We start from the raw sequence: 14,418 nt of genomic DNA, 5'->3' as shown, positions 1-14,418 counted from the left end.
TGGAATTTTTAGATCCCTGTAAGCCACGAATCAGACCTTGGCCCCCATGGACTCGACGTCAAGTACTTACTCCGTACAGTATAGCAGATCAGCGATTTGGCGTTCCAGAGGTCGTCGGTTTACATGTACTGTACTGTCTACTGCAGTTGATGAGTACGAGTCAGCCGATATCTGCCGAGGTAGAACAACATGATTTAGATACATGTACTCGAGCTTGATTTTATCACTGAAGTTTATCTAAAATGGATGTTTTCTGTCTTTTCCTAACTCGAATGGTCCGATCGTGAGCGGAAATCAGCCAAGCCACCTTTATCCACCTCCATACCTTACAGGACAAAGGTATGTACATGGACTTGTACTGACTTGTACAAGCTAAGTGTAACTGACTTTACAAGTAATGGTCAATCCACCCAAAGTGTAAGTTAGAATTCGCATGATCTACCCGACCCAGCTGCCTGGAAAGGAGACATTCGTGGGTTCTATTGATAGCAGTTGACTATATCAACATAGACTCTTTCCAAATGTGTTGAAGCGACATCCGTAGTAGAAACCCCAGTGATTTGCATCAGAATCTCTCTTGGCTCAACTTGGTCTTATAACCTTCCTAATCGGGAAAATCCATGTGATACACTGGTCTCAGAACACAATCACTTGAAAGTATAAGTGACTACTGGTGTGGAATGAGTTGATCAAGCTAAGGTTGGATATACTAGCTCGTTTGGGAAATTGTAAGCAAGCCATTTCTGACGTTATAGAGCGTGAGATGTGCTCTTGCATTAAGTACTGCGAGGGTGTCTCTGCTATAAGCATTCAATTTAATGGGTTGTTTGATGTACTTGAAAAGCCTACAGTATTCGATTGTGCAAAGGATATGGCTCTGTTCATACTACTGTGTTAAGTTTTATCGGTCAAGTCCGGCAACACAGAAATATATAAATCATCGAGATTTCTCAGGTAGTACGCACAAGCTAATGGGTTTGGATAATGATCAAGCAAACCTTGTATTGTCTTTTTAAACCTAATTTTAGTGGTTATTTAACAGGAAATACATATTTAGAGCATCCATTAAGGATATCATCTACAAGTATGGGGGATAAATCCTTTCACTCCCCCGCTTGTATATAAACCACTACAATTTGAGGCACTCGAGAAAGGACAAAAAAGGTGAAGAAAGAGAGGCCAAAGTAGGGCGAAAGCATTGCATGTAGCGGTAGACTTGCTTGAGGCTTTCGTGTAGAGACTGTCCAATACTTCGTGGCACTGTGTACACGCTTATGGCCCCCGCCGTAAGAAAAATATAATAAGGATTAGAAAATCTTACCATACGAGTAAACTGTCAGAGCTCCAAGCAAACCTGAACATCAGAAACATAGAGAATTCCCAATCCCTCATAGAATAAACGTGAAAAATAAATGTGAACCTCCAATTCCGCTGACCCCAACGCCCGTGATTGGTCCGGAGACCATGAACAATCGCGACACGACCACGCCGTGACTCTCCTCCTGTCACTCCTATGGATCTACTAACAGTCCTACCTGGCTTCAAAACAAAACCATACCAGCACCTTCTCCCAGCCCTCGAGCGGACCAAAATCACCACCGTCGACCTTCTGACCATCGAATATCTCGAAATCGCGAAACGCGCCCATGTTCCCCCCGCAGACATTCGGCGGCTCTGCGACCGCGTTATCGAGGCCCTGCATGCCGACATTGGCCTCAAAGATTCCGAGCCAATCATAGAAGATTCAGATGAAGAGCCGGATTCCAGTATACGCCCAGCAAGTCTAACTCTTGGCCCTGCGACCAACCGCACGACGTCAGAATGGAACACGATCAGCACCCTGGACCTTGCGATGGATGACCTGCTGGGAGGCGGCGTCCCAACGGGATATATTGTCGAAGTCACGGGTGAGAGGTATGTAGCAGACCTCGATCTCTACGTCAGTTGGCCAGTTGGGTCTGACGTTTTGCGCACCTAGTGGAAGCGGCAAGACCCAATTCCTCATGAGTCTCTGTCTAGCTGTTCAGCTGCCCAAACCGTATGGTCTACGACGACGCTCATTATACATCTCGACTGAGCATCCATTATCTACGCCACGGCTTTCCCAGCTCATAGAATGCCACCCCATACTCTCCACCTTGCCGGCCGAGGAAGCGCCCTCGCTCGAAGATATTCTATCCATAAACGCCATGGACCTGGAAGCACAAGATCACATCCTGAACTATCAGCTACCTGTTGCAATCCAACGCTACAACATCGGTTTAGTAATTATCGACTCAATAACCTCAAACTACCGCGCCGAACATTCATCTACCGACGCCATAGCCCTGGCTACACGCTCAAACGAGCTTGCAAAACTAGGCCACATGTTACGCAACCTTGCTGTCGAAGAAGACATAGCAATCGTGGTCGCGAACCAAGTGTCTGATCGCTTCGACATGCCTGACATACCGGACGACCCAGATACTGACGAAGATCCCTCGACACAATCAGACGTGCCGAGCCAAACGGAAGAAGACGTTGACTTCCCCGTTGCAATGTCACAGCATCCAGTGTCCCAGCCTCCAATGTCTCAGCCAGTCAATATCGACTTTGAAACTACTCAGCAACCACCTTCCGATTCTCAAGACCCACCTTCATCCTCTGCCATCCCGTCATCTCAATTATATGGGTATGACGATGAAGATGCATTCCAAAAGTCGCATTGTGACACCGACCTCACACTTGAACAAGCCATGAGTGTCAACCTCCAGGAACGATTCTTCACTGGCTGGGGCGATGATTTCTCACCTCATACATCCCTAAAAAACCCAGCCATGGGACTATTCTGGTCGAGCCAGATTGCTTGTCGCATTGCGCTGAAGAAGGAGGAATCTGCGCCAAGGGTTGCTGCAGGTGCATATCTGGCATTTACACCGGAAACAGAAGAAGCCACCGAGCCAGAAAGTACAGACGAAAAGCCTATTTCGGCATCTGAGTTTCTCAGGTCTTCTCAGGATCAACCAAACATCGACCAAGATGTCGAGCCGAGAGATATCCCCGCTCCAGATTTCAGGGATAGAGCAAGCCCTGATTCCCAGCTTGATCCCCAGCTTGATCCCCAGCTTGATTCCCAGGATAGAACAGCTCCGGGCTCCCAGGACCAAGATCTCAACCACATTCCCGATCGTGTCACAAGGAGAACGATGAAACTAGTCTTTTCGCCTTGGACAGCTGGACCAACAGAAGAAGAAGAGTATCCCTTACCACAAACTCCACCTGGCAGACCAACCGGGCCACCGACCGACGAGGTAGATTTCGAGATCTGGGCCGGCGGACTGCGGAGTGTCAGCTACGCAGAATGATTCATCTACTGCTGATATACGATCTGATGGTCATGGTCATGGTCATACTTTCATCTAAAGTCTCTGATATTTTTGTTGAGATGCATTTTGAGCCCGGAGCATAGCAAACTGTGATATACCATATACCCTACTTATTCACATATACAATAACAATTCAAACAAGTAAATGTTATACACATAAAGTTATTCCCTATACATGTACTTGATTAGAAAGGCGGGCCCGGCAAGTGGCGGAAACGAGTCGACCCCGCAAAAACCAGGTTTTGTCCAACGGCTGTGACGTCGCTTTCTTCATCCCTGGGCTTCGAACATTTCTTTTTCTTTTCCATGCTCGCAGATATGCAGAGGTCTCACATGGATCTTTCAATCTACACTGGAATCATACTTCGACACTATATTGCAGTTTACTCCGTGTCTGCTTGAGCAAAACCTTTGAATGACTAGCAGGTGGACAAGAGACCTGCAACGGTTGACGATCATTCACACTTGGCACAGCACAGCCTTGCACTAACGTTAACTCTGTTGCCTCTGCACTGCTGACCCTATTTCCCTCACTTCTGTTTATCTTTCAGAACCCTTCGTGGATGAAGAACCTGGACTGAACTGCAGATTAACAGGTGCTTGACTAAAGACAAGCACAGGATCGAGTCGAACTATGACTTGTCCGGTGTCCCATCTCAAATGAATGACATGCACCAAGGCTTGAGTATGTCTACCCTTGACACAGGAATACGATGAAGGATGTGCTTGCAGAGGAAGAGAAAGATAACACGCTTCAATTAATCACAATGAGATAGGTGAACAACAAAGAGAAACATAGTTCTCTATATCAACAAGATCATCACGTCTTTCGCCATCAAAACATCTCTTTTCTTCTTGTTTATTCTGATCTTCATCCAGACATGCCTCCGCCTCCTGCTCCTCTTCCACCTCCAGCTCGAAACGAGACGATCAATCTAAACAAAACATGACATTCACGACAGCAGAGATATGAAAGAAACCATCAAACTCGATCTATGTTTCGCGAAATCTCACAAAGGAATCTCGATGTATCCGTGTATCTGCGCAACGCAAGAAGTATACACAAGATATCGAAAAGCAGCAATCAAATCCGAAATGCGATGGAGATAAAAGTGGAAAGAGAGGAAGGGAGTGAAAACACCCAGCGGGAGGGAGTCATACACACCCGAAGTCAAAACCAAAAACGAAACAAGCAACCAACGAACTAACAAGGAACTTTCTATTGAGCCTTGGCAGTCATCTTGGAAGGAGGAACACCAATACCGTTGGTGTTACGGTAGAAGAGCACACCCTGGCTCTCACCGGTGGCACCCTCAGTGGGCTCGACGAAGTGGCAGACGCGGGCGGAGGTCCAGAGGGCCTTGAAGAAACCAGTCCAGCCGGTGTGGGCTTCGGTGCGATAGTGATCGCCCATGACGTCCTTGATGGCATCGCTGGCCTCGTCGGCGTTGTAGAAGGGGATGTTGCTGACGTAGTGGTGCAGCACGTGGGTTTCGATGATGCCGTGGAAGATGTGGCGGCCAACGAAGCCGAAGTCGCGGTCGATGGTTGCAGCGGCGCCGCGGGCGAAGTTCCAGACTTCGGGTTGGTAGTGGGGGAGGGAGGGATCGGTGTGCTGGAGGAAGGTGATGGCAACTGATGAGAGTTGTTAGCTAATATTCTCTTTCTAGGATGTGGGAGTGGTGTCACACAAGACACCACTCACAAGAAAACTTACCGAGCCAGTGGTTTACCCACAGGTATGGGATACCGTACCAGACCAGCAGGTTGAGCCAGCCGAAGTTGCTGCCGATGAAGTACAGGGCGGTGCCGGTGAGGAAGAGACCAAGGTCACTCAGGGCAATCAGCTTGGCGTCCTTGGCCTCGTACAGAGGGCTGGCAGGGTTGAAGTGGTTGACACCACCGAACCAGCCGTTGGACTTGCCCTTGCCGCGGCCCTCCGGCTGCTTGGCGTGGTTGTTGTGGCCGGTGACGTTGGTGAGGAGGTACATGGGCCATCCGAACAGCTGCTGGAGCAGGAGGTTGGAGGCAGTCAGGATGGGGGTCTCCTCCATGAGCTCGCCGAGCTCGTGCAGGGTGCGGCCGACGCGGGAGGCGTACTGCTCACGGGTCTTGGGGACGAAGACCATGTCACGGGCGAGGTTGCCAGTGGCCTTGTGGTGCTTTCCGTGGGAGATCTTCCACGAGAAGTACGGGACCAGCAGGAGGGAGTGGCAGATCCAGCCGACGGTGTCGTTCAGGACCTTGGAGGGGGAAAAGGCCTGGTGGCCGCACTCGTGGGCGAGAACCCACACGCCGGTGCCGACGAGACCCTGGACGATGGTGTACACGGTCCAGAGGGCCACGCGGGCGGGGAGGAAAGGCACTGTCTGAGGGGTGACATAGTTGTGGAAAAGGTAAAAGACCGAGGCCAGGATGGCCATGTCACGGAAGACATAGTACAGACTGGTCGCAGCGGAGCGGTGGAAGCAGTGAGCGGGGATGGCATCGCGGATCTGCTTGATGGTATAGTCGGGGATCTTGAACTCGTTGCCATATGTGTCGAGCATCTTGCTGGCCTCCATTTCCGAGGCCATGGACGACAGAGAGGTCGACGAGGGCGACTGGCGCGGGCTGTCGAAAGGTGAGGGTGAGACCGAGCTGGCCGCGGAGGACTCGGTGGGGTTGCGATGAAGCGCAACGCGCTTGGGGACAGCAGTGGACGACATTGCTGAAGTTATTGACGGTATATAGGAACGACAATGAAAGGAAGATTCCCTTTAACCCAAAAGCAAAAGCGTCGGGGACAAATGCTGGGGACAGTCAGACAATGTTCAGCTAGCGTCCAGCGGGCTCACTCACGAGATTAAGATCTAGAAAGGCACCAGAGAAAGGAAAACGAGGGGTTAATAAACCAGCAAAACACAAAGCACCCCAAAGACCAACGAGAGAGCTGACAATTGACAACTGAAGAGAAAAAGGAAAGCAAAGGATAAAATGGGAAGGGGGTGGGTGTATTTTTCAATACCTCCCCGCAGTCTTCACTATGGGCGGGACTGTATTTTGTGGTATTGCAATTTCACCCCGTCAAACCATCTGCACGAACTCCTCGAGAGTCGATCTTTTCTTTTGGACTCCATGTGCCGACTTTACAGACTTCTAACTGGCGAGATCTCACAATTCAGCAACGCCACTTCAGCTCTACAGCTGATACACCAATTTTTCCCACTTCTCAGTATTCCCTCCAGTACGGCAACTCCGTACATTCTCGAAGGGGGTTCTTCACGGAGCCACCGCCTTCCTTACCTAAACCCATTCGGGGCCCCAACACTTTTGCCTCTTGTAAATTTCAATTGTCACTTGATTTTTTTATTTGGAATTTTATTTTTCTCGGAGATGAATCGGTGGCCTGACTTATCTTGACTACAGTAGCGGACTTTGCCTTTGACTTTGACCTATTACCGCTTCACATGCGCCCCCTTGACGGTGAGCCCGTCACCAGCACATGTGGATCGATCGACATACCTCGGGTCGTCCTTGTGTACCCTTTCGACGTGAGCGGATTGGCCTGCGAGTGATTTTGCCAATGCAATGTGGCAAGTGTTGCTTTAGTTTGGTCTGGGCTCCGTATACTCCCTCCGTTCGCTCCGTAAGCATGTGATACCATTTTCGATTCCCAACTCTTGTACGATGTATGGAGTATCCACAGTTAAGTTATACTTCGTGATACTGTAGTTATACTACTCAACAGATTGGGTTGTTTTTATATGATGAGATAGAAACACGGTGAGTTTATACTTGAGTATACAGACAATATAGAATATAAGAATAACAGCAAAGATAATGGACAATGGAAGAGCAAGGGGTAAAAAACGTATCCCAAAGCGCTTGTTGGGATTTTGTTGGGCCCCACAAGTGAAAATAACACAGACACAAACAGTGCAAACATCTTTAAATTTCTTAGGTTCGCCACCTTAGATAAGATCTTATCGGATCCACTATACAAGGGAACCATGTGTATGGGGGACACATGGACATGGATGTTGGGATAATTGGACATGGATATGAATGGTTCATCACTCGTAGATCTACAGCACTATACATACACCAATCACACTATCACCACCCCCACCACCATCACCCATCAACTAACCTCAGCCCTCCGCTCCGAATCAATCAACCACGACCCAGCACCAGCATGACCCCCAGAAGCACTAAGACTAACCGTAGTCTTCCTCAAATCAGGAAGAACAAGGATCGCCTCCCCATGATTCCGATAATCAACCTCACAGGGAACCGAGCGGCGAGACGGGGCAGCCGGATCCGCCGCAGGAGGCGAAGTAGGCAGCTGAGCCTGCGTCTGCGCCGGGGCCGGGAAGAAAGTACGAATCTCCAGACCTGGGAGGAGGAGATGACCGGGTTTTTGGGGTAAAAGGAGAACGGTGAAGCGGGTTGATTCGCCGTCGTGGGCGAGGAAGTTTCCGCGGCGCCGACCGCCGATTTGCCATTGGTCTGGGTTGGCGTGTAGCTCGTAGGAGCATTCGAGGGGTTGGTCTGCGGTTTCGCGGGTTGCGGGGGAGGACCAGCGCCGCGTGTGGCTGATGATTAGTTCGGCTGTTATCATTTGGCCGACGGCGGCGTGGGTTGACGGTCCTGGTTGGAGGTTTGGTTGAAGTTCTGCTGTGTGGACTACTTGGATCTCTGGGACGTCGACTGGGATTATTATGCGTCGGGTTGGGATTGTTGGTTGGCTGGGGAGGTGGATGACTGGGTTGGTCTGTTGGATGTTAGTATAGTATAGGAGGAGGGATGGTAGTTTGGGATGTGTCTTACCTTGTGCCATTCCTTTAGCCACTGTCGCACACCATCGGCGGGTTCCTTCAGTGCTCCTAGTAAGTCATCCCATCGCAGGCTCTGGTACGGTAGCATGTCTGCCTCCCGGATGAGTCCAATGGCCTCCATATCATGGGTGGTCAACTGCGCGCGGAAGTTGCTGACCATATGCGACGTAAGCAACGCTGCGTACTGGCGGAATGGGCTCGAGTTTATTGAGGCAGCGAACCGCTTCTCAATTGCATCGAGGCATTCATCGTCCACACAGGTGAAATCAATGCTAAGACGCAGGCTGCGAGGGGCTGATTTAGCAGCATCGCCTTCATTGGGGCGGATCTTGTAGAGAAGTGAGGCAGGCTGCTTTGGAAAGACGTCAAGGGCGACAGGACCATTGATACCGGATTCCACGTTGTAAATGTCGGAGCTGGGCAAACTGCAGTTTGTGATACGGAGTGGAATCTGAATGGCAGGACTGATGGTGAACCGCGAGAACAACAGCTCGTCCTTGAAGATATCCTGAACATTGACTGAGATCGGCAGCGTAGAAAGAACATTGAATGATGAAGACGAAGCAAATCGGCCTTGCTCGGTCTCGTATCCAATCTCTACTCGCGCTGAGAGTGTTGTAAATGCCTCTTCCACGGTGTAGGGAATGCGGAGCCGGACGAATGAATGTGCCGCCAATTGCGTGAACTCGATGATACCAGACTCAGAGTTGGCGTCCACCTCGAGTTTTCCATCCACAACTTCTGTCTCTGTGAGACGTAGCCGCAGACCTGCAGTGGCTGGTCGGACGCGAATTGTGCCGCTCTTGATATCATTTCGTCCGCTATCAAGTTCCAGCTCGAGCGTACGCATCGATTCTAGATTGATCAAGTGTGGCGATACAATCTTCGCCTGGAGGCCATCCGCTGGAGGGTAACAATAAATGTATGGACGCTCATCCGCTTCCTCTGCATCTTCCGTTTCCCGGAAGCCAACAGGGAGCGAAGAGTCCTGTCCGCTGTTGAAATGGAAGACAAGGTTGCCGGCCCTTAGCTCGAGACGGTCGACGAAGTATTTGCCTTGCAGTGTGGTCTGGTCATGTGTTAGTTATCAACAGCAAAGGTCAAACGAAGTACTCACCGAAGAGTCTATCAGAATCTGCGTCGATGATGACTTCACCACGAACTTAGCAGAGCTCTCAATCCAATGTTCGGAGTTCTGGGAGGTGTTTGCGCTAACTAGACGAGCCTTGAGAGAATCGACTTCAATCTGCTGGCCTAGCAAGAACCGCAGGGATAGTTGAATCTGGAAACCATCCCGATTATCAAACAATCGAATAGCTGGGTCGACCTTAAGATCGGCGAAGAAGTCTGCCAAAGAAGCCGGAATATCTTTCTGAAGAGCTCCAGACGCCTCAAACAGATCACTGACATGCCCATCCAACAATTCCTGCTCAGTCGACGGAATCGAATTGACTAGGGTCTTCTCCCTCACTGACAATTGCGCCTGCACATATGAAGCAAATTTGGAAAGTAACCGTAGCATCATGCGAACATAGTCTTCGTTCCGCTTGAGTTCCTTCAGGCATCGAGCATGGAGTTCCAACATACTCCCCTCCAAGATAACCCATAATTTGGTGCCATAGAATGGAGCCATCCGATGGAAATAAGAAGCTGCTGCCTCGTAATCCTTCTGCCGGTATCGTAGGATGGCGATTTCAGCGAGGGCTGATTCGGCGGAATTGACGCGATTGGCTGCCATGTGGTGACGGATCAATCGGTCTGTAAGGTCCTCGTAGACCAATAAGAACGCATCTTTTGAAACCAATGCAGCTTTGAGACCAGGAAGTTCAATGCCTACAAGCGATGACTGCTTGGATTTGGACTCTGCCTCTGGCTTGGAAGTATCGTCATCTAATGAGACCTCGGCCAAAGCACTCGCCCCAGAACGATATTGGTCATCAAAGAGAAGACCAAGATCGTTCCACTTTTCAGCCCAACCCCGTCTCCGAGCAATTTCTTCCAGCGAGCGTCGTGCAAGTAAGAGCAACTCCGCTCTGCCGGATGACAACTGTTCAGAACCGGTCTTTTGTGTAGGAACAGGCGCAGGTTTAGGATGGTCCATAGTGGAACGACGCTGCAGCAAGCCCACATTATCAGAAATATCCTGAGTTACTGGTCGACCAGGGCGGCCACCCGCCGGGCCTATAAGTGAGCTTGTGCGACGAGGTACGTTGGCTTGTGCATCCGCAGCCGTGGCAGCGGCCGCTTCACTGCTTTGGGCGACGGCATGCAGAGAAGACTCGGGCAAACTGAGAGTCGGCGTGAAGGTCTGACTCAATATCTGGAAAGCTGCTGAGAATGCCCACGAGGAAACGAGGTTGTTGATAACATCGGCCTTGTCATCATGGACTACGTCCGCCAGCCCGGATTCGAGATCAAAGCGGAGCGTACGCGCAGCCAGACCGATGAATTCTGTCGATCTTCTACAAATCTCAGATAGCAGAATGAGATTTTCGGGCTTTTTCTTGTCCGTTTTGCCTGACTTGCCGTCTGCCGCAGTCTCACTCCCAAGAAGCGAGGGCGCGCGTGCAGCTCGGAGTAGTAGAGTCAGTTGCCGAGCGAAGATGTATGTGCGGAAGTCGAAGATGGAGATGTCGCTTGCTAGGATCATTTCCCGGTAAGGCATCTTATTGGCGTTGAGGGGAAATTCATCCGGCTGAAGCTCTGAGAATGGACTGGCATTGCTTTCCTCGGAAGCACCAGTCTCCAATGCCTTCTTGGCCATCTCTGTCCAGTTCTTACTGATTGTCAAGAGTGCACCACCATGCTGATCACCACTTCCCTCGAGTTGATCTCGGATAGCTGCATCCAAACCAACTGCCAGCTCATCATACCCGGCCAATGCATCTTCGAAGAGGCCCACATTCTCGAAACCCCGGGCCAGACCTTCTTTAAGGATGAAGAACGTGCAAAAGTTCCACCCAGGCAGACTACGCTGAGAGTCTTTCTCCTTGATGTCTTCCTCATATTGGGCCACACGAAGATCGAAAGATGCCAAAATGCCATTCTTCATCTTATCAATCAGGTCCTCCAATTGCTCAGCCAATTCAGGGGACTTGGTCCCCTGCTTTGGAAGACGCAATTGAGCCACCCGGTCTACAGCAGACTTGGACGACCCATTGAAGTCGGCTTTCGCCTTCTCCAGCACCGTACTTGAGCCTCGGCCCCATTTGGAGGTAGATGCGGCTGCCTTCTCCGCAGCGTCACCATCCGGCACCACGTGTAGGATCAACCACTCGAACGCATCGTGCTTTTCCTGGCTGGTAGTCGCATATTGCGAGCTTTGGGATGATGCATTGGCTTTAATCCATTCACGCAGGTTCCGTCGTGCCGTCGCCTTGTAGGTCTCGTTGTCGTCGCAGCGGAGGAGGTAAACTTTCAGGTATGGTGTTTGCCGTAAACCGGGGATCTGATGCCGGCGGTGGGTGACTGCGCCTGGAACAGCATCGCTAGAGGACTTTCGCTCGTTCGATTCTTGCGCGGGCGTGAAGCCAATGCGGAGCGACTCGATTGACCGTACGGGGCGCGTTGGTGATTTCCAGTGGAGGTTCTTTAGTGGTAGTTTTGCTTCGATAACTGGTTTTACAAGCGGAAACAGGCCCGAGGGATCCGTGTATTCAACTGTGAGTTGGTCTTGGTTAGTACGAGCTTTTGTCTCAATCATACACGGTTCGTGATCGTACCCGTTACATTGCTTGAAGCTGCCTGTGAAGGGTCCATGATTTCCCAGGCGAGTTCGGGAAGTGACCGATTATCTCCGGGGCATTCCGCTCGAAATTGAAAGAATAAGGGAGCTTTCACGCGACTCCAATGAGCTCGGAGAAATGTCGCGGGGTGAGGTGTTCGGAGACATGTGTTGACTGCGACGCACGGCCGCGTCTTGGCATTCTCCTTAACAAGTATGAGAGCAACCCGAGGCTGATGTTCAGATTCAATTTAATAAAAGATACGGCGCTTAGTTACAATTTGTCTGTTTCAAAGGGACATCTCTCATGCAATCATTTAATCCTTGCTAGTGCTTGCGTAGGTAAAGTTGTCTAAAACAATATAACAGCCTTACGGAGTGATGGTATAGTCACTCAATCGGGTAAAATATGTACAATAAAACATACGATAATAGGGTATGAACTAACTCAATACGAAGGTAAGTATAAAAAGTCAACGTTACGATGTCAATTTTAAGGTAACTATAGAATACCTGACCTACACTCAAAGTTTACTCAAGAGCCCATTTGCTCCAATCACCGACAAATGATGTCTAGAGATCTCATTCAATGAAGCACAACTTTCTCATAGTAAGTAACAGATTGTGGAATAATCAACGGGATTGCTCACCCTGCAAGTGCCATAGTGGTGCGAAGCTCTTCCTCGAGGATTTTCACCGCAAGCTCAACTCCGTTTTGTCCATCATACTGTAGGTACATCATGCTCGTTAGCTTAAATCAGTGACCTTTATCACTAGGTACCACCTACCGCAAGGCCCCAAATAGGAATTCTTCCAATAAAGCAGAAATCTGCACCCAAAGCCAAAGCCCGAAATATATCCGCCCCCCGGCGAATTCCACTATCAATCGCTATTTTAATGCGACCTTTTGCCACCGGAGCACATTCAGCTAAGGCGTCGATTGTTGCTGGAACACCATCTAATTGTCGTCCTCCATGGTTTGAGATGATCACACCATCAAGTCCGTAATGAATTGCTTTCAAGACGTCATCTGGACAGTAGACTGATCTGATTAGCATCACAGTGTTTATATACCTAAAAATTACACTCACTGCCTTTTAGCCAAATTTCCAAGTTTGTATTCGCCTTGATCCATGGTATAGTCGTGTCCCACGAACTACTGGCATCACGACCAGAGTAATGATGGGAGCGACCCCTATCAGCTGGCAAATTTGGAAGAGATAGATGGGGAGGGAGCTCGAATTTATTTCGTCTCTCGCCTAGGCGATTTCCCAGAACTGGCGCATCAACAGTCATAAAGATAGCCTTGTATCCACAATCTAGTCAAGAAAGGACGCAATCATTAGAGGACATATACTTTGATTCGGGAAAAATGCCTCACTTTCAGCTCGCTTTATCCATTGAAGAGTCACGTCTCGATCCTTGACCACGCTCAGCTGAAATGCATAAGGGTTCTTCTGGCCTTGCTGACGCTCGACAATGACATCTTCCAATAATACCGTTGAATATGTTGATAGGCCCATTGGAATATTCAAGGTACTGGCCGCGCGAGAGGTAGCTTTTTCGCCGTCTGGGTGCGCCAGACCATGCATCGCTGCTGGTGAGAATCCTATCGGCAAGGAGACCTAGGCTCATTGATTGGGATTAGCAAAACTACTTGAAGGGCCAAAAGCTTACCTTTTCACCCAAGATGGTTGTAGATGTGTCAACACTAGACACATCAGAAAGAATGCGTGGTCGAATCTTGAACCGGTCAAACGCTTTCTCATTGTCACGGAGGCTATATTGTCAGCTTAGGATGTATGTATTCTCTATCATATCTCTAGTGATGGCTAATATACATACGTGATCATATCCCCAGCCCCTTCATTGTAGTAATCTGGCTAATGTGTGAGCGAAGACTAACATAGGAAGAAATGATGCAACTTGCCTCGAAATTTCTTTGGTAGCTTTGAGGAAGCAGCATCCCGTAGATCTGCAATTGTGAGAATTGATTCTGAATTTGGTGATACCATGTCTCTTGGTAAAATTGGACATTCGTTGCAGGAAGGAATGAATCATTATTACTCTATCAGATAGGGGAAACAGGCTTATAAAGACGCAACTTCTAGCAAGGCTCATCCCACTTACGCACAAATTCTTACCATACTTTGAGACTGAGAGTAACCATTGGAGGTGAGACTCGGCTTGTCCCTATCAGTGCGGGGAAATTAGGGCACCTCTCGGATGAACCCGAGCAACATCAGTGCATTGTTAGAGACATGCCTACAATACAGCAATTAATGTTAGGTGGATAGACTTGAAGTATCCTTTGGAAGCATACCAGGAATCGTGCTAACAGTAGGCGTTACATGTGCCTGTTGCTCGTGAACCCGTATTAGTCCATACAGCCCAGAGCACCATAGAAGATTAGGATTACGGATAGAAGGGTTCAATCTAATGCGGAATAACGAAGGCCGGCGAATTTGATAGGAAAATGTCTACTGGCAATTAAATACTAATATATTTC

General features: G+C 49.4%; 4 protein-coding genes across 4 annotated transcripts; 1 reads left to right on the top strand and 3 right to left on the bottom strand.

Moving 5' to 3' along the window:
- Window positions 1-1,513: 1,513 nt before the first annotated feature.
- PENARI_c003G01468 (putative DNA repair protein (Rad57)) lies at window positions 1,514-3,344 on the top strand (the record flags this gene model as incomplete). Its single annotated transcript, XM_022628099.1, has 2 exons — window positions 1,514-1,914; window positions 1,979-3,344. The coding sequence occupies 2 exons, from the start codon at window positions 1,514-1,516 to the stop codon at window positions 3,342-3,344; spliced, it is 1,767 nt and encodes a 588-aa protein (XP_022491600.1).
- A 1,240-nt stretch (window positions 3,345-4,584) lies between these two features.
- On the bottom strand, window positions 4,585-6,073 carry PENARI_c003G08331 (oleate delta-12 desaturase odeA; the record flags this gene model as incomplete). The annotated part of the gene is made up of 2 exons (XM_022628579.1): window positions 4,585-5,000; window positions 5,083-6,073. 2 exons carry the CDS (start codon window positions 6,071-6,073, stop codon window positions 4,585-4,587), a joined length of 1,407 nt encoding a protein of 468 aa, XP_022491676.1.
- Window positions 6,074-7,488: 1,415 nt separating this feature from the next.
- On the bottom strand, window positions 7,489-11,944 carry PENARI_c003G02665 (putative TMEM1 family protein; the record flags this gene model as incomplete). The annotated part of the gene is made up of 4 exons (XM_022628178.1): window positions 7,489-8,121; window positions 8,178-9,254; window positions 9,303-11,845; window positions 11,908-11,944. The coding sequence occupies 4 exons, from the start codon at window positions 11,942-11,944 to the stop codon at window positions 7,489-7,491; spliced, it is 4,290 nt and encodes a 1,429-aa protein (XP_022491941.1).
- A 611-nt stretch (window positions 11,945-12,555) lies between these two features.
- PENARI_c003G06520 (alpha-hydroxy acid oxidase) lies at window positions 12,556-13,970 on the bottom strand (the record flags this gene model as incomplete). The annotated part of the gene is made up of 7 exons (XM_022628455.1): window positions 12,556-12,636; window positions 12,698-12,951; window positions 13,001-13,228; window positions 13,291-13,534; window positions 13,587-13,689; window positions 13,755-13,788; window positions 13,922-13,970. The coding sequence occupies 7 exons, from the start codon at window positions 13,968-13,970 to the stop codon at window positions 12,556-12,558; spliced, it is 993 nt and encodes a 330-aa protein (XP_022491877.1).
- Window positions 13,971-14,418: the final 448 nt, after the last annotated feature.

The sequence above is a fragment of the Penicillium arizonense genome, assembly GCF_001773325.1.
Source record: "Penicillium arizonense strain CBS 141311 chromosome Unknown PENARI_contig003, whole genome shotgun sequence".
NCBI lineage: Eukaryota > Fungi > Ascomycota > Eurotiomycetes > Eurotiales > Aspergillaceae > Penicillium > Penicillium arizonense.
This window is presented reverse-complemented; position numbering and strand designations above follow the sequence as displayed.